This window comes from Lineus longissimus, chromosome 19 (assembly GCF_910592395.1).
Source record: "Lineus longissimus chromosome 19, tnLinLong1.2, whole genome shotgun sequence".
NCBI lineage: Eukaryota > Metazoa > Nemertea > Pilidiophora > Heteronemertea > Lineidae > Lineus > Lineus longissimus.
Genome location: NC_088326.1, coordinates 1,975,403 through 1,995,203, shown reverse-complemented (window position 1 = coordinate 1,995,203; position 19,801 = coordinate 1,975,403). Strand labels below are relative to the sequence as shown.

At 41.5% G+C, this 19,801-nt stretch overlaps 3 protein-coding genes across 4 annotated transcripts; 1 reads left to right on the top strand and 2 right to left on the bottom strand.

Annotated features, from left to right (window-relative positions):
- Window positions 1-30: 30 nt before the first annotated feature.
- LOC135503222 (ELKS/Rab6-interacting/CAST family member 1-like) lies at window positions 31-6,788 on the bottom strand. 2 transcript variants are annotated; one of them, XM_064796690.1, is made up of 11 exons: window positions 6,667-6,788; window positions 4,939-5,038; window positions 4,506-4,604; window positions 4,085-4,163; window positions 3,828-3,942; window positions 3,371-3,555; window positions 3,029-3,184; window positions 2,701-2,862; window positions 2,372-2,530; window positions 2,011-2,178; window positions 31-1,887 (listed from the first exon to the last, which is right to left on the bottom strand). In XM_064796690.1, exons 1-11 carry the CDS (start codon window positions 6,740-6,742, stop codon window positions 1,669-1,671), a joined length of 1,518 nt encoding a protein of 505 aa, XP_064652760.1. In that variant the 5' UTR covers window positions 6,743-6,788; the 3' UTR covers window positions 31-1,668. The 2 variants fall into 2 exon arrangements, with proteins under 2 accessions (XP_064652760.1, XP_064652759.1); XM_064796689.1 differs by lacking the exon at window positions 6,667-6,788 and adding an exon at window positions 6,153-6,593.
- A 425-nt stretch (window positions 6,789-7,213) lies between these two features.
- LOC135502738 (vacuolar protein sorting-associated protein 11 homolog) lies at window positions 7,214-16,848 on the top strand. The gene is made up of 23 exons (XM_064795764.1): window positions 7,214-7,247; window positions 7,637-7,711; window positions 7,882-8,055; window positions 8,335-8,454; window positions 8,610-8,855; window positions 9,068-9,157; window positions 9,478-9,614; window positions 9,980-10,118; window positions 10,204-10,283; window positions 10,622-10,696; window positions 10,894-10,972; window positions 11,190-11,336; window positions 11,566-11,760; window positions 11,894-11,999; window positions 12,187-12,219; window positions 12,376-12,560; window positions 12,672-12,722; window positions 12,957-13,120; window positions 13,286-13,463; window positions 13,558-13,679; window positions 13,817-13,912; window positions 14,342-14,534; window positions 14,707-16,848. Exons 1-23 carry the CDS (start codon window positions 7,233-7,235, stop codon window positions 15,250-15,252), a joined length of 3,246 nt encoding a protein of 1,081 aa, XP_064651834.1. The 5' UTR covers window positions 7,214-7,232; the 3' UTR covers window positions 15,253-16,848.
- LOC135502739 (uncharacterized) lies at window positions 16,837-19,765 on the bottom strand. The gene is made up of 5 exons (XM_064795765.1): window positions 19,507-19,765; window positions 18,152-19,159; window positions 17,757-17,909; window positions 17,408-17,553; window positions 16,837-17,239 (listed from the first exon to the last, which is right to left on the bottom strand). The coding sequence occupies exons 2-5, from the start codon at window positions 19,131-19,133 to the stop codon at window positions 17,063-17,065; spliced, it is 1,458 nt and encodes a 485-aa protein (XP_064651835.1). The 5' UTR covers window positions 19,134-19,159; window positions 19,507-19,765; the 3' UTR covers window positions 16,837-17,062.
- Window positions 19,766-19,801: the final 36 nt, after the last annotated feature.

Genomic DNA, 19,801 nt, shown 5'->3' with positions numbered 1-19,801 from the left:
TTACCCAATAACAGATGGAGAAAAACATGGTTGACTTCTCATATGGAATCGTTTATTTCAAATATTGTAAAAATCATGTTTACAAAATATTTGCGGGCTGGTCCCAACTAAACAGATGAATGGTAATCTCAAAGTCGAATACTATATTTGACTGGGTGTTCCATGAATGCGGATTGTGCCAACAAGAGCAACTTCCAGATATCCTACGAAATGTAATGCACAATATGTGTACACGTACATGCAATCTTTGGATTGGCAAAGTCGCCATTTTATCCCTGCAGGCAGCCATTTTTACCCAGGGACCAAAAACTTTCACATCATTTCATCAACATAATTCAAATTCTAAAACATTCTAGTAATACTATCTACATACTTTTAAACAAACATAAAACATACAAAATGGACGGAATTTTGACAATGTTTTCCTCCGATCATGAAAATCTAACCGAAATAACCTGCAGCCTGCGGCCTCTGCTAAATTCCCCAGAGCCACTAACAGTGTCTTGACATGAACTGCTCAGACATGTCCCATTGCCTTGCCAAACGACTGTAGACTGTGACATACCATGTCATATGGGTGTGGCAGAGTCAACTTCTGACCATTCTGCCGGTTCCTTGCATGTATTTCATGAAAAGAAGTTCCCTGATATGTACACGAAGGCTCTCTGGGGATGAGCAGAAGATCACTTTTCATCCCAAATCCGCATGAGAAACTTTTTTGCCCCCTGCTAATAATGTCCTGAATTGGAGATTGCTACTTTCCTAAACCCTGTATTATATTGAGTCCTTCTGCTACAAAGGACTCCATTCAGTACATCTATAGAAGAACAAACTATACACTATACTACACCAGGTCATAGACACCTACTATACCCTGGCAAAACTCAACAAAATATACTTCCAGTAACTAAGATAGTTTGTCAGAAATCTGGCTCACTGTGGTCTCAACCTGAGTGAACTGACCAGTCTGACAATGACCCCTGAACAGAGAACTGTAGCCAATTCAGCTGGCTTGATCAGGGAGTTTCAAGGAAAACTCCCAAAATTGGAAACAACACCCAAGACCGGGCTCCCTGCCTGACTGCTGAATTATGTACTAAGAGAGCAATAACAGGAGATACTGACAGGCTATCCTCTAGATCTTTCTCCAAAAAGCTACTTTTGTATCGTACAAAGCTAAAAACAAGACACTAATTCATCCTTGGCTAAAATAAATAAGAAAGTTACACTATATCACAGTTTCAATTCGCTGCAGGAACCTTCAGTGGTTGTTTCGCTTTTTGTGAAATATACATTGTAAGCACCTCCAGATGGACAGATTGATTTCATATTTCTTAACTTGATAGTCTTTATCCAAACTCATTAGTAATGAAATTTGATTTGATACCACAGGTATCCAACATATACCTGATCCCCAAATTTGTATTCAACACTTGAGGGCCTCACACTCACAGACTCAAGTCTTTGCATCTAGGTTTTGAGCACAGTGAACAACCATGATCAAGTGGTTTAGCCTGTCCCTCACAGGGTTACGACCCTTCCATATCCTTCAACCCCCGCTATCAACACCATCAACCCACCCTCTCTCACCCACAGAAGGTAAAAAATCTTCTACAAATAGTTCCTTCACAGTAATCGAAACCTAAACGCACATCATCCGGGATGCATCTAGCTGTACTCCACAGTCCGGGTCATCCTGGGGCTGCTCGACTGTGCCATCGTCGCAGACAAACTCTTCATGCTGTCAGCAAGACGCTCGAACTCCTCCCATTTCTGGCTGTTGACGGTCCCCTCCAGTATCTTCAATCGTTCGAACTGCGATACTTTTGTGTCGAGTGAGTGAATCTGGGCGTGGAGATGAACAATCTCTTGCTCCTTGTGTGTCAACTGAAATATTTATTGAAATCATATCATTTGTTGTTGGAAGAGCGCGAGTACTGAACTCGTTTATTGCAAGTGTACAAATGGACAGCAGTACAAGTTACGATGTTCCCTCTCTTGATACCGTACCTGTTTCTGTAAATCAGCGACATGGTCAACAAGCAGCATCTTATCTCGTCGGAGTTGTGAATTCTCCGTCTCCGTACCGTGGTGAGCGTTCTCGACCTCGGCCAGGCGACTCCTGGTGGACGATGCGTTGAATTCGGTGGACGTGGCGATCTGCTCCTGTTTGGCAAGCTGCAACATAAGAAGATAAGTTTCAAGTTGCATAAATTGAAAGGTCACTTACTCTTTTATCTGAAGAATACGATATGGGCTTGACACGAATCAATCAAAGCTCATGGGCACTGAGGCTAAGCACCTGCACCAATCCACTCACCAAACTGAGAAGAAAACAAAATTTCAGATTTTAATTCATTCTTCTACCTACCTGTGCCATATAGTGATTACATCGTTCCTTTTCATGATTTAGTTGCTCACGCAGCTGGTTGATTTCAAACTGGAGCTGCTTTTCATGGTCCTTGGCCGAGACGAGCTCAGTGATGTTCATCGAACGACGAGTGTCTTGGCTTTCACGGAGCCCACGCTCCTGTGAGGAAAATCAGACAACTTTTGAGGTCAACAAAACAAGAGAAATGAGAAGCTAGAGTGGAGCTGACAACTAGAGGTAACTTAGAGATAACGAGAATGAAACCCAAAGCCTGTCAATCATGAGACCTACTCTCCACCACCGCCCCCCCCCCCTCTCACGTTACTCACCCTCTGATTCTGGTTCTCCAGCTCGATGACCTGTTGGTTGAGTAGCGCATTCTCCTTCACGAGATGAGAACTATCGTCAGATATCTTATTCCGCAGATAACGATCCTGGTCGGCTTGGATCTCCGTCTCCTTCAACTTTTGGCGCAGCATACGTATCTCATCCTAAAATATGAAAATTGTTATGAAATTGAAATTATGCAAGCGGAGGATCTTGCGCATTTCATCAAGGATTTTTCAGATGGCCTGGGCATGTTCCAATGTGTTTTTTGTGACCGGACCTGTCAGTGAATAAGTGCAGTATGATAGAGGAAGTATCTATGATACTTACCCTAAGATCCTGAGTGGCCTTATCCTGCATGGTGGCAGCACTACTGTAGTATTTCTCCTCGACCTCCCGTAACTGCGTCTCAAGTCGTAGAGATTCACCTCGTTTTTCGTCGAGGGCTAACTGCGTCATCTTGTGCTGCTCAATCCGCTGGTCCAACTGAAGTAACAATATTGTTTAGATATCATACATCATTGAAGTCACAAGTATCTGACATCGAAATCTGCTTTTGAACTGTTTTCTGACTGCTTCCATAGTCAGTACACAAACCTAAGAGGTTATGGTCTCGACACCACAACTGCTGCGGCCAAAATGAGGCACAATGTTGTTTACATAGAACAGTACCTGGTTTCTCAAGAGAGTTATCTTCTGCTCAGCCGCTCTCAGTGCCGTCGTGCTCTTCTCCATTTCATCTTTGGCCATGTCAAGCTGGAGGTCTTTCCTGGCGATGTCCTTCTCTCGTCCGCCTGACTCCTTCCTGAACTGGACAACCTCGTCCATAAGGAGACGCTTCTCTCGAGCATGGTTGTCTGGAAAATACAAGTAAGGTTGTACACACTGGCTGTACTGACATGAGGCAGTGGCAAAATAGAACAGCTGGACACAATCTATATGGGTCTATCACACCTATCAAAAGAAGTTCAGCTAACATTGGGTCACTGAGCTCCACCCCTGCATTTTACACTAAGAGGGTTGATGAATCTCTTTAGAGGGGGCTAATAGTTATATCTTAGAGAAGGAACAATGTATAGGAGTTTGAGAGAAAGAAATTCTTGATGGTTGATGACTCTTTTTGTCTTACCTTCCTCTGTCTTCAGCCGCTCTAGCAACCGCATTTTCTCGGTGTTGATGTAATCAAGATTGCCGTCTTTTCTGCTCAACTCGAGACGCAACCCGTCACTCTCCGTCTGCATTTGCTACAAAACAAAATGGAAACAGATAATGAAGGGAAGCGGACCTATAGTCTGTTTCATTAGGAAATGGTACCTCCGTGTTTGGTGATTTTGCACAGAAAATACAACAATTGAAGAAGATTTTATAAGCAAAATGATTACTCACCCTGAGTTTTGCCAGCATTCTTTCAGCTTCAGACGTCATCACAGGATGCATATCTGTCGCTTTCCTCGCTTGTTCACGGCTAACGAAGGGTTAAGGCAAACTTCTAATTATTAATGACATGTCACCTGGCTCTCTAAATGACTTGGTGTTTTCATAATAGGATTAAGGTGCAAATGATATTGAATCTGTTTACCTATCATACGCATACAGATGTTGGCAACTTGTTGGTGAGGTCTTTTGCTTGCCCTGGTATAGGCATCAGACACAAGGAACCTCAGGTTCACCTCTCATTTGACTGGAAGCCACGTGGGTTCATCCAGAAATACGATCCTGGGTTCTCCTAGGGGAACGAACCCAGGCCCTATTGTGTGGTAGCCAGCAGTGATCACCACTTGGCTTATTCGTTGACTCAAAAGGATACAGATAATTCGCCTCAAGTTCTAAAAAGTAGATCTGTTGTTGGAGATTCTTGATGTACTCTTGTTCTATGTTGGACAGTTCTGTAGACTTGTTCATTTTACTGAAAAGGAAAAAATACACAGATTGAGTAAAGAGGTTTAAAAGTATTCCAAAATAGCAGGAACTTCCAGTCCATGGATGACAACTTCGCAGAGAATTACCTCCCTCTCCAAAGTTACCCCATGAATATCATCAAAAAAACTGTTTTTTAAAGAAATTTCAAGCACCACATAATAGCCATGTACATGTAAGCTAGAGAAATAACATATTGCCAATCTGGTGCAAATAATGTTATTCTGACATCAATGTCAAATTGATATTCTGCAGCTTATTCCAGGCACAGAGTCACTGATACAAATAAGTAGAGAATTTGGAACAGAAAGATGAATACTCACGCAGGTCCAGTCATGCCAGTACCATTCATGCTGAAACTAGCCGCGATGTTCCCCGTGCTGCACCGCAGTTTCTCCATGCTGTTACTCCTCCTCAGGGACCCTGCAATAAAAGATATTTCATCTTTTATACCCTTTTTGCATACAGCTATTGGTAATTATCATATGTTTTTACAGCGATATGATTCGTCGTCATTCAACAAACTTGGCATGGACTATAAAATGAATGAGTTTTTCACCAGTTATGCCATAGATAAGGGGGTAATAAATATGATAGCATTCACTACTTTGGAGGGCCAATCTTTGAAACATGACGTACCCTTCAAATTCTTGATTTGGGGGAGGGGGTAGCAGACCAGCAAGTGACACTGACAAGTTCAAGTGACAGAAGAATGTTACATTGGAAAATGAAGAGGCAAGGTAAAGTGGTACAATTATATTCTATATGCTACCTTACAGACATGTTTAAAAGATGAAACAACAGTCTAACAGAAAACACTGAAATGAAAATTCAAGTCAGGGTTTCTGCCAGAGTCTAACAGACTCATCCCCCCCCTAAAATATTTCAAGGGGGGATATCCCCCCCTTAATTTTGAGCACTAAAGTTTGTTTTACTGTCAAATGAGTAATTTTCATGATTTGATATGTAAAATAAGAGCATTTGGGAGCCAATTGTAGCAGTTTTAGGGCCAAAAAACAAAACAAAATTTGCTCCCCCTCAAATTTAATCCTGGCGGAAACCCTGCAAGTAACTGTAACAATAATGGAATTAAAGAAATAAAAAGATGAACAGTGAAAAGAGGATTTTTAGCAAACCTTACCATGTTTACACTGAAGGGACCAACACCTCTGATGAAGCAGAGGCCATCTCTTTGATAGAGAAACTTCAGGAACTAAAGCAGTAAGGGAAGGTCAAGAAGATAAGGAAAGGAAGGAATAAGTACGTACTACTAGGCCCGTGATAGAATCTACCTGTAAGGCCATTGACTGAATGAATGACAAGTCCATCAATAAAGCATGCAAGCATAAAAGACTCCACTTATCACAAACATATTCAAGTTTTCAACATGCAGACGAAACCATCAAAGCATACAAACAACTAACAAAACCAATTCAATGTTCATTGATTCAGTCAACAGGAGTATACTCCTTCGATGTACGATGATGATGATGATTCACAACCTGTTCCCTGTAGTGTTTAAAGAATGAATACCCACCGTTTCCAACTCCAAAACTATAGTTTGAGATAGGCGTCGGAGTTAAGCAAGTCCTTGGTGTCGGGCCAGGAGAGGGTGACCTCGAACGCAAGGTTTCCTTCCACTGGAGGACCTCAGGAGATTGTGATCCCATCGGCTGTGAAATCTCTCTCGAGCGAGGCATTTTTAGAGTTTATCTAAGACCCAACAAGGCCACGGTACAGTACACTATGACTATTCACTTTAGTGATAGTCACTACACTCTCCTTGTCTGACAAGCAAAGCTTAGGCCTACCGAACGGGCCTATGTTTCCTACAGCTTGCTTAGAGACACCTGGACAGGTACAGGCCTGGACAAGTAAGAAAGTAGGCGGAAAGATGTCAATCAATCAAAGAATTTGTGAATGTAAATCTGGGTCAAAGTTTGGAGAGGATTTTGACAGGTGTTTTTCTTGGGGGGAGGTACTGTGTTAGTTTTATCACAGAAATAAGCACTCTAATGTTGTTATTTTCTACGGAGACACTCTGTACGAACCTCCTGTTGATTTAGAAGGGGATCTAGCAGAATGAAGAGGCGACTGACGGCCAAATGTTGAAGAAGTTCGAGACATTTTCAGCCAAAGTTGCAAATTTTTGTTGACTGTGGAAACCGTGACGTCAGAAAAGTACCTGTAGCTTCAGATTCGTATTAGTTATTTGCTTATTATATAAAACGTCGCAAAGTTAAGAAGATTGAAATTATGATTATCGTATAATAAACATTTTAGTGATAAGACTTTGCCAGAAAACGTGTTAATTTTTGTCAATTTAAAAAATACTTTCGGGAAAATTTCAAAGAAATTAATCAAATGATAGCTTCTTGACTTTTTGACCTTGACCTTTACACTAAATGAAGAATCTTAACTGAATCATCTCTAGCTAGTATTTCTAAAAATAGATAGCAATACTTCGACCGCGTACCTGGGAGCCAATACGTAGGACAATGTACACAACAATACACTAAACGAATGTACATATAATTTTATCTTGGTGACGAGTGTTGGGAAATCCTTAATGACGACATTTTCCCTAAAATGTTTACTCTGGTGAAGTTGGCCCAAAATGGCTTTTCTCCAGGTTTGTTCTTCCTCATTAGTTTCTGACAAATTTACCGATATTTCCAAATTCAACTATCAATATTGCAAATTTTATACTTGAAAATGTTGATAAATAGAGTTGCATCAGAATGATAACATAAGTTATTTCAATTACCATTGCTTTTATGTTTTTATGAGGTTTTGTTTTTCTTGATAAGGGATTCCCCAGAAAACTGAAAAAAAGCCCAACCCCCTCGCTCTCCTCCATCGGTTCTTGTCCAAACTAAGTTAAATCTAGGCTGCAACACTGTTCAGGCAATCCTTACAGAATGGCTTACTAATGATGCTCACCTCGAAACCAGTGCAAACTTCCCCAATAGGAATGACATTTAGAAGCCCGACTATGACAAATGTCTTTCTATCTTCCAGTGGCGTCGGTTCAACTTCTTTGACAAGGAAGTTCTCAAACAGCAAGAGACAAATCAACCATTCGATAAACTCAAGGTGGGTACCGTTAAATTTCAAGACATTTGTTAGAATTTAACTGAGTTTAGTTCGCTTTAATCAGTAGCTATAGCTAAGTGAATTCTGAGGATAATCCCAAGAGAGGTTATCCTGTATTTTTCAAATGCTATCACTTTATTCTCATGCATTCTCTTCTTGTTCATATCCAGGATATCATAGTGACGGGTTGTGCCAGTGGACGTGGTCAGATCATCGTCGCCGACTGTGAGGGGTTAATCTATCTCGTCAACCGACAGCTAGAGATCATAGCGTTCACGGCATATGCTATCCGAGTGTCACATCTGACACAGCTTAAACAGCATAATATTTTAGTTACTATTGGGGTAAGGCTTTCTCATGAAACGACTAACTTGATTACTGCCATGTGATTTAACCTGGAGGCAATTATGAAAGCTTGCTTTCAAACTCCCTTGCACTCAAGTGTAATAAACCAGTGCAGGTTTTTGGGTGTGGATGGCCAGCCAAACATAAATGAACCTATAGTAGTCATACAACGTGAACTTCGCTCAGAAGTTTCTAAATAGTTTTTAAGACTGACTGTGATTACAGGTATGGAAAGCAGTGCACTTCATATCTACTTACGCCCTAATTTCTTTTTGCAGGAAGACGAGGTTGGCGTGAATCCTCAGATAAAAGTCTGGAATCTTGACAAGGTCGATAAGACAGGAACACCAACATGTACAAGAATAACGCGAGCAATTCCTGGCAACCAGCCAACACCAGTAAGTATAACCAGATGACTCCTGGTCCCATTTGAAATCAATTTTATGAAGCTCCTTGTTCCTTTAGTTTTAAAAAAATGCTTCAGAATCGAAACATCATGGTGGATGTGTTTCTATAGTATTGAATTCGCCTTTACCTTGTCTCACAATTTCAGGTCCAAAGTCTGACAGTTGCGGAGAACTTGAACTACATGGCTGTGGGGTTCGAGAATGGCTGCGTTCTCCTGTTCAAAGGTGACGTCACGAAGGACCGTCATAGTAAACAACGAGTCATCCATGAGAGTCCTCGGCCAATCACAGGCCTTGCATTCAAGACGTCGGGAAGTCAGACAGTCCTGTATGTCGCGACGGAGTATAGCACGATGTCGATCGTCATCAGCAATAAAGATAAAGATGTCAAGGTGATGATTTAATCTTCCTTGTTTTTGGCTCACCCTGAATCAGACGTTTAGAATATCAGCAATTTGATTGGTTATTTATGGCTGTCAAAACTCTTTGGGGATAACCATACATTGGAGGAGATACTTAAGGACATTCTGATAAAGAGGTATTGGGGTGGTCCCACAGTGAAAGAGTGTCTGCGTTGTGTAAATGGAACTGCTTCTCATTCCAGAATGTCCTCGATCAACATGGGTGTAAAGTTGGATGCTCCGTCATGAGTGACGCATCACAGGATCATCAGTTTGTCATCGGCAGAAGTGATGTTAGTATATTGCCTGGGCAGTGATGTCATTGTATGATAGTGATGTTGGCACCATCCAAAATAATGGAGGTCACTCGTTTTTGAAGAGACAGTTCGTCTTGCTCTGTGGAGGTTTTGTCAAGGGAAAGTTCATTGCAAAGTGATGAGTGAGGACTTTCAAATCGAGAATTGTCCTCATTTGAATGATAGAGAAGGTTTTATGTGTCTTGTACTGTTTTGTTCAGAAAAAAGTCCATTTACTGAGCAAAGGGCTGACTCTAATGCACTGTTGGACAATTTTTGGTGACCAATATTTGTATGAATTTTCCTATCTCTTCCAGGCTGTCTATTTCTACCAACCCGACGGACGAGGACCATGTCTCGCTTTCGAGGGAGAGAAAAACTTACTGTTCTGGTTCCGTGGGTACCTCATTGTCGTTGGCCGAGATACCAAAGCTATGCCTCGATCCACTGCCCAGTAAGTTTGGCCGTGCCATGCCGCGGTGTACTAGTTTGAGCATCCAACTTGCCGTACCCTGAGGATCGAGGATCAAACCTTGTTCTGCTTGCCACTTTGCCCTCCAAAGTGCAGCTTAGCTGTAAACTATTTGAGTCAATCCTTGGCGGCATTTATGGGGGTTTTCAACTCTTCTGAGTCTTTGCATCCTTGAAAACCGGAGTCAATCATGTGCTTTTTCCCTCGCACACATTACATACATTCAGTCCTCAGTGTCAAGCGCTGGCCTGAAGTTCAGGATGGAGTGTGTGCCAGCTTTCCCTCTCAAATTTTTTTTAGGAAAAAGGCTTGCTCTCCACTCATCGTTTAATTCAATTTTCTTTTAGGGGCCAGTCGCTCGAGATGAACCTCGTCACAGTTTATGACATCCAGAATAAATTCATCGCATACTCGGCCCTCGTGCCAGAAGTAATCGATATCGTGAGCGAGTGGGGTTCATTATACATCCTGGCTGGCGATAGAAAGGTGGGTATCTTTACAAGTATAGCAGTACTCTCTTCATTAATTTTTTTTTACGATATTATCTATAACTCATTGTATTTATTTCCAGTTCTATCACCTTCAAGAAAAAGATACTCAAACCAAACTGGAGATGTTGTTCAAGAAAAACCTCTATCCAGTTGCTATAAAGTAAGTCCACACACACTCTCAATCAATCAATCAATCAATCAATCAATCAATCAATCAATCAATCAATCAATCAATCAATCAATCAATCAATCAATCAGTCAGTCAGTCAATCAATCAATCAATCAATCAATCAATCACTCCTGGAACTTGATACTTCTACGAAAATAAGTTATAAGGAATGGCTAATTGGCACATTTTGTTTGCTGTGCCAAAATCTACTGCTATCGAAGTCACACTGCGGACATAAGATTCATGCATTCATTTCTCAAACTAGCTGCCTAATTGCGTAATGTATTGGGTTGTGAACATGTAGTAATCGCAACGTCTGTTTATTTTAGCCTTGCCAAGAGTCAGCAGTATGATCGTGATGGCCTCACAGATATATTCAGACAATATGGAGATCATCTTTACAGGTAGGTTACTCGAGCAAGGCAAGACGAGGACTGTCAAGAATGTCCATTCCTTTACAAAGTGCCTACTAAAATCAAGGCTCTTTCAGAAACAGTTTGAGAGGTATTTGAGCATGTGGAACGCGTGGACCTGTCCTGACAAAGATTTTTTGATGTTGTGCAATGATATGTTATCAGAGTCTCCTTCATTCTGTTTTCAGCAAGGGTGACCATGATGGTGCTATTACAGAATATATCAAAACGATCGGCAAATTAGAGGCTTCTTACGTGATAAGACGGGTAAGCTCGCATTTCAAATTACTGGCTTCTTATGCGCTTAGAAATGCCATTGGCCCTCTGTCATAGAAGCATTTCTTTCAAGCAAATCTTTCGATAGCCGGAAGAATCTCTCCTAGTCTAAGGCTAGCGCTTTCTTCAGGCCAATGCTAATCATACTTTTGTTTCTGTCTCTGATCATGCAGCTCTCCGTACTACTAAAATTCTTATCTATTTTCAGTTCCTTGATGCTCAGAGAATCCACAACCTGACCGCGTATCTACAGGCCTTACATAGAGCCCAGTTGGCCACAGAGGACCATACGACCCTCTTGTTAAACTGCTACACCAAGCTCAAGGATGAGTCAAAGTTAGATGCATTCATTATGGTGAGTTCAGGCTGGTTTTTTCTTCAATGGTCACTCATTTTCAGCTAAAGACAGGGTCACTCGGCCAATAAACCCAATTGGTGCCTGTAGGCGACCTAAAAACTCTTTTCCTAGAGAATAACACTTTCACAAACGGTCATTTGGTTCAGCCTAGCAGTCTCCGAAGGATCAATGTGAAGGCGTTGTCAAAAATTGTCGAAGTTATGCAACAATATTCGTTCCGTTCCAGACTAAAGACAAAGAGCATGTCGACTTCGATGTAGAAACCGCCATCAAAGTGTGTCGGCAAGCCAGCTACTACAAGCACGCCCTCTATCTTGCCGAGAAGCACTCGGAGCACGACTGGTACCTGAAAATACAACTCGAGGACATTCGAGATTACCAGAAGGCATTGAAGTACATTGGAAAACTTGACTTTTATGCTGTAAGTGGTTAAATGCATGATAATTTTTAATTTAATTTGAACCTGAAAGGCCTAGGTCATTCGTTTTCATTGTTTTCAATCTTTTTTAGATCTTTTCTGAGATTTTACGATGATTTTTTGTCCTCTTATCCAGGCGGATGGTAACCTCAAGAAATATGGTAAGATGCTGATGAGCGAAGTCCCAAAGCAGACGACAGAACTTCTCAAGCGGTTGTGTACAGATTATAAACCTAGTGACAGTAAGTACAGTAGAATCTCCCTTAGTGGACACCTCTCTCATAAGGACACCCTCTCTATAAAGGACACTAGTTCCGGTCCCAAGTTGGTAGTTTCCATTCAATTTGACCTCTCCAATCAGGACACAGAGAGGTTCTGGTCAGTTCATCAAGTTTTTATTCAAAAATATGTTGTTTTTTATTCTTCCAGGTCCTTTGGTTGACGATTCTAACTTGTATGGAGGTAAGTTAGGAGTCTGGACCTGTTCTTAGTTTTGCTGTGATCTTGTGGTTCAGGCTTTCTCATCTTTGGGTACAACCGGTAATGGCTGGGTGCAGTTTTTCTCCAATCAAATATCATTTTGCATCAAATCTGGTGATTTTCATTGTTTACTTCCAGAAAACATTCCAAGAATCCAGAACGCCAACGCGGACGAGTTCATCCACATTTTCGTCAACAATTCCGAGAAGTTGACGGAGTTTTTGGAACATATGGTGAAGGTCCAGCCCAACTCTCCCAGTCTTGTCTACGATACTCTGCTGGAACTGTACCTCCACGATATTGTACACGAAACAGACATTTCAGTAGGTATCATCATGAAGTTCTAAATGATCAGTCTTTATTCATTCATAAAGCCCATGTATTGAGTTGTCCTGCTTTTGTTACATTTCTAATGTTGATTTCCTTAATTTCAGGCCAAAACGGAAAAGGAAATGAAAACGTTAGACTTACTTCAGAATCCTGATGTAAGTAAAAACGCGTGCTCATCTCCACCTAGAAGTAAACGGGTACCAAGCTCACTGAGATGGTCCTTATCAAAGTTAGTCCTTGAGCGCCAATATGCCCAGTCAGATGGAATACTCCCCAGGTACTCCAAAAAAATATCATGCCTGCTTTCACTGGAACTCATCTACTAGTCTCAGTCAAATCTCCCCACATCTTTGGCAAGGCACTTAACCTTCATGACTTCTTTCCCTCAGGCTGGCTATGACGTCAACCAGGCTCTGGTCCTGTGCCAAATGAATGACTTCAAATCCGGCATCCTTTACCTCTACGAGAAGGCCAAGTTGTATCAACAGATCCTCCGATATCACATCGAACACAACGAGTATACTCACGTGATTGACACGTGTAAGAAGTTTGGGTAAGTTCCCGTGTTGTTTGTGTTGACATCGCTTATCACAGTCACGTGTTACGTCAAAAATGTTTAAGTGAACGTGTCTCTAACTTGCAGATCCCATAAGTCATTATCCATTCAAATGAACTACACCCTGTATAAAAATCTCAATTCTCTCCCCTACCATTACAGAACTATGGACTCGGGCCTGTGGGTTCAAGCCCTGGCGTATTTCTCCAAGCGAGAAGAGAACTGTAAGTCACAGATCATGGAGGTGCTGTCGCACATCGATAAGAAGAACCTCCTACCTCCTCTACTGGTCCTGCAGACGCTCGCGCATAACTCGACAGCAACTCTCGCCGTTATAAAGGTAGGCATGTTTTCATGGGGTACATGTATTAGTTAGTGAGGGGTAGTTGTGTGTTACTGCCTCAAATCTAACCACAAAAACGACTCTATTACAGGATTACATCACGCGCCGCCTCCAGCAAGAGAACGACCAGATCGCAGAGGACGAACGCCTGATCAAACAATATAGCGTCGATACGGAGAAGATGAGAAGTCAGATAGAAGAACTCAAAACTAGGTAAGAGGATGTTGTAATCTTGGCAACCAGCTACCAGTAACTGGTTGCGGATACAGAGACCTTTTTGATGAAAACATTCATGATTATCTGCTGCAAAAATCTGTTTCGGTTCTAATTGTCGGTTTATTTTGTTTCAGTGCCAAAATCTTTCAAGTGACCAAGTGTAGCATTTGTAACGAGCCTCTAGAGCTGCCGTCTGTTCATTTCCTCTGTCAACATTCCTATCATTTAGAGTGAGTATTACGCATTTTATCCCCACCCCTTGGGCTCTCTCTTGATCAACGTTTCAATGCTCAAGTGCGGAGCCTCATAGTTGAGTGGTAAACATTGCTGATCTGATGCAAAGAGCCCGGTGTTAGCATCAAAGAAAACAAGTGTCATATCTGAATGAACCCAAGTGGATTTAAAGTGTGTTCTGATGCCACTAAGTTGGTGCCAGTTGGGTTTACTGACTTGGTGACCTCGTACTTGACTGGGGTGAGGGGCCATCTCAACCTACTGTCGGCTGGGATGTGTCCTTAGTTTGCCCTGGCTTACACACTGAGTAAAAGGAACCTTGTTTTTACATCTCGTTCAAATATGCGGTAAAATCTTTGCATCATTATGAGAGGAAACACAAAAGATGAAGACGTTTTACAAAGACGCTATTTTGTTTCTTTCAGGTGTTTTGAAAGTTATGCCGAGAGTGACTCAGAGTGTCTGACCTGCATGCAGGAGAATCGTAAAGTAATGGACATCATCCGCGCGCAGGAGCAGAGCCGGTCGCTCCATGAACAGTTCCATCACCAACTCGAGACGGCACAGGATGGATTTGCAGTCGTCGCAGATTATTTCGGGAGAGGCGTGTTCAATAAGGTAATTTCCCACAATGCAATTTGACATTGTTATGAAACAATGCATTTTCAGTCACAAAATGAGATTCAGTAACGGACATAGTTTTGGAGAACTTGTAAGATTTTGTCAAGATACATGTACATGTATATGTATTAATGTTTTTGTCTGCTTTCAACTTTTCTTTTCTCACCAGGTGACTCTCATCACCGATGCTCCATCTAGTCGTTCCCAGCTTCCTACGCCACCTATCGACCCGACAGCTCAGCGGGAACTTCTGTTGCAACAGCCTGCCTCGAGGTCCAACCAGTATGATCCCGGGCCGGCCGCACAACCAAGGTCGCAACCGCCAGCTCGGCAGTCCCCAGTACCAAAACAGCAACCGACAACAAAACAACCTATACCCTCTGCTCAGCCGAGGCACCAACCAATGAAGTCAAGTCCGTATGAAGCGAGGACGCCACCTATACAGCAAGCAGCGCAACGTCAGCCAACGGCACCAAAGTCGACTCCATCACCAAGACCCTCACCGCAACCAGCAAAATCAAACCCGTTTGGTTCGGAGTCGAACACAACAAAACCGCAATCGAAATCAAACCCATTTGATGCGAAGCCAGTGCAACCTGTGCCAAAAGCGTCAAACCCGTTTGGAGAGGCTTCAAGGGCAAAAAACCCTTTTGATGCGGGTGCCAATACGAACCCGTTTGGTGATGAAGAAGGGAGTTCAAACCCATTTGATTGAGTTTGTACTGTAGAACCAAGGACCGATATGAAAATTTATAGGGACAATAATTGGAGATTGTCTCTGATTATGATTAGAGTGAGGACCATGTGCCAATTTAGCGGGGTATATAGATGACTTTCATGAGGTCAGAAAACCTGATAGAGTCACGTCACTTGTGACGTCTGGTGCTCTGACGCCGTGCCCAATTATGTCGTGTTAATCATCTGTACTGTAAAATCAGTCAGGTGCCCTACTTTTGGGACCATTGTTCTATAGTTCAGATTGCAAGTATGGAGCCAGATAGCTATTTGAAGTCTCTTAAGTCCTCGACATATTTGACACCAGAGGGTTGATGATGACGTGATGATGATGATGATGATGTATCTCTCGGTTGCTCTAAATGCGTGTCAGCATCATTACGCTGCAAGATTGGATGTCGTTCACTCAATCCGACTGATCAAAATGATGTGCTTTCCGTACCACGGATTATAAATTATGATTATTACTATTTTGCCGCTGCCTGACAACTATGCCAGCAAACGTCATAGATAATTAAACTTCGAATTCATTGATTCTGCTGATGTCCAGTGGTCAACGACAAGAGTGAGGTATTCGTACTCTCTCAAAAACCAAAGGAAACCTGGATTTCTTTTGTAAAAAATACTATGCTTATTTATTGTAGCATTGCATATTATCAGCAGTACAATTACTTATAGAAGAATTGGTTATATAAAATTCAAAGGTACCAAGCAGTTAAATGCTGAATAAAATTGTTAACGATTATTTTATCAGAATCATTTAAAAATGTATAATCATTTTAAAATGAATACGGCAGATTATAAGTGTTAAATCAAAATATACTGTACACGTGGTGACCAATCGAATGATTATACTGGTTACGGGCCTCAACTGACGCACCTGAAGATTTCAAAGCACTCCACACACCACTCAATTTCATTACACACAAACGATCAGGCGAGTCTGTTGCTACCGGCAACCTATTCACCATTCTACTATGATCAATTCATTGGACACCATCGTACAACAGAGAACAAAAGTGCCCCACAAAGAGCGACAAGCAAGCATGCAACAAAATCACTTGTTGTACCCGCAGATGAGATCTTTTGTTGCTCATTGCAGCAATTATAATCACATTTTGCTTTGCCAATAATCGTCAATTAATGAGAATATTGCTGGAGTAGAAAAATAATCATTTAGAAATTCAACAGTTGATGTGCAGAAGTATTAAAGGGAGAATACAGGCAGAAGCCATTAGTTACAAAAGTCATTGATAGGGGTCTCTTCTATCAATATCCACGCTAGTACCAGGAATGTATTTATCACAGAATCTAGGACGACAAAATCCCCCAACTAGTCATCTGAAGACTACTAATTTGATCCCAAGCTCCTGTCTATAGTCTCCCTTTAAAAAGGCCCTCTGCCATCGAGAGAGCTTTGAATACTCTGTGTTACATTTTGTAACCCGTTCTGGCATATAAGTATCATACTTGTAAATACAGATGATGTACCAGGATAATCTGTCTACGATGTACATTGTATCTATTATTATATAATAAATGTACATTATAGTGCAATACGTGGTACAAGCCAGTATCGAAGGCGTTCATTTGCTCTATGATCCAATAATAATGTCCTACATTGGCATGTTCTATCTTTAGCAATATTGTAAAAGAGAAAAAGTAAACAATCAATATTTTCATCAGGAAGCTACATAATTGGGCAGGTACATACTGAATGTACATGTACCTAAATACATATAGTATACCCCTTCGATAGCACCAAATATACAACATGTTGTCGCATCTGTCTAAACAATGATGCAAACTTTCGATTTCTTGTCGTATTCCGACTCCAATCTGGCCAATGTCTCGTTGAGTTCCTGCGTTTTAGTGTCACTTTCTGCCAGTTGGTCGCGCAACTGTGCCTGTTGGTAGCGCAGATTGGTCAGTTCTTGTTCCTTCTGCTTCATCTCTAGACGATACCGCTGAAAAGACGAACAGTTTATAAATAACAGCCGTTTTCTACATAAGTATAAGGACACCCTGGAGACTGATATGTGCTGTCCTGAACAGAGAGGTGTCCGGATTACAGAGGTCAAATTGAATGAGAACGATCAATTTGGCACCAAAACTAGTGAGATTTATTGACTTACAATTTCAGCCCACTCCTGTATCTCTCGAGCCTTGAGAGGACCCTGGACACTCGCATCTCGCCGGATGTAAACATGCCCGCTCTTCGTCTCGAACAGATGGGACGAGTCTGCACTCTCCACTGCAATCCTAATGACCTTGAGATCGCCTAAAATGAAGGACAAATACAACCGTAAGATCACCTGTTTACTGAACCTGATTACCAGACAAAAGCTCTAACAACGAACTGCTCTAAACACTGGTCTCCATTAAAATGGGTCTGATCGAACACCTCAGGAGGCCTCTCTCCCACAGATAAACTGCTCAAACCAAGGAACTGAACTGGTTCCCTTGAGTCATTACTATTCTTACCAAAAGTGTTGTCCTCGGAGCTTATCACAGGAATAAAGGAGATGGAGTAAGTTTCTGGGAATACACTGGGTCGGATCGCCTTGATGGCATGGTCGATGGAGATTCGTGCCTTATCTTCTTGCTTCTGGTTACACTTCACACCAACAACTTTTCCTGAAAATACACAATAACATTAGATCGTGAATTTTAAGATATTTCTGACATTCCAAGCTAACAACAACAGGCAACTTTTTAAAGTGCTTCAGTGTTCATTTGCATTTGGAGGATCTTCAGGGATTATTTCTCCTCCAAGGCAGGTCGAGCATTTTACGTATCAGGAGGTAGGGGTGATAGGTCAGATGAATACTGCCTATATTAACTGCTGAAACTGGGTATAGGTTCTGGTTAATACCCACCTTCATCGTTGACACCAACCAGCAGCTTCCCCCCGCTGCTATTCAGAAACGACACCACATATTTCCCAGTGTGTTCCTTCAGTTTTTTCTTCAGATATGTGTTGCCACCTCCCTCCTTGAACTCCGTATTACGATCCTCAACTCCGACATGATGCCCCAGCACAAAATGGTCAAACGGATACTTCTTCTTCAAAGCTTTGACATAGTGTCCTTCTTCATGTGTTGGAGACATATTCGTCTGTTTGGTATTTACACTTGGGGTGAATGCATCGTGATTACCAACCACATTGTCCAACCATTGCTGCTGATATGTACGATTTTTCAGCGCAAGTTGTTCATCCTCACTGTCCTCATGATGATCTTTCCGCCAGATATCTTCACGGTTCTCCTGATCATACGGACTAACTATCCCATAATTAGGACGAGATGGCCTGGCTTCTTCTTCTTCAGAATCGGAAGAGAAGTCTATACTTTTCTTCAAAGTATTTTCAGCTCTAGATCTCGATTTACGCTTTTTATACTTCTGCCGTCCCATTGGTGGACTTTTGGGTCTATTATTTTCGAAAGGGTTCATATATCTAGGGCTCTGTTGTATCAAATCAGGATCCATAACAAAGAGACCTTGACCATCTTTAACCCTCTGTTCATTTTCCTGCTCTTTTACTTCTTTGACAATTCGATCGTGTTTCTTTGCTACTCTCAACGCCCGATCCATAGCAACGATGTCGTCCAAACTCACGGTTTTCAAACTGAGACCATCAGCCGCGGATAACGTGTGTATAACGTGCTGTTCTTCCATTCCGTTATCAAGATTTACAAAAGCATAACATGTCGATTGACCTTTGCTGATGTTAATATCAAATTTCTGCACTTCAATCCCAATTTCTTTCAGCAGCATGACCAGATTTTGCTTCAGCAGGCCTATCCGGATGTTCTTACGTAAATTTCCCAGGAAGACAGTGAACTGCTGTTTTGAAGCCATGTTTATAATGGTAAATTTGGAACAAACTGAAGGAAAAGAAGCATTTGGTTTAAAACTGTAAAAGATTGAGGATCTGCAGATTAAAGAAGCTTAACATGATGAAGCAGGAACAAGTTTGTCCCGGACTAGTTCTTGAGCCTTGTCATTTGAGCCCAATCGACTCCATGGCACCATGGCATATATCAGTTCTGGATGAGTTTGGAGTCTCTCTCTCAAGAATCCTTGTAACATTGTCACAGTCACAGTGTACATTGATTGTACAATCTCAGTCTCAGAGTGAGAGTCAGAGCAAACACTGTCACTGTGAAATTAGGTCTTGACGATTTCAACAACCCTCATTGCTTGGGGTTCATTTATTATAACAATGAATTACCTAAATGGCTTATAGTCAGCTATCAAATAACATTGTTGTCACAAATATCTTTTGAGCCGATGATGACTTTATCGAGGTTTTTGTCAAGAAAATAATCATTGTTTTGATTTGCAACTAAGGTGGCGGCCATCTTGGAACTGAATATTTGCTGGTTTGTGATTGTTCAAAAATGGCCAAAAAACGAGAACAAAACAAAATAAAATTACAAAACTACGAATTATATCAATCAATAAAATTTTTATTTACAGATAAAGATTCTACTTTCTCATCTATATTTTATTAAAGAAATCTGGAG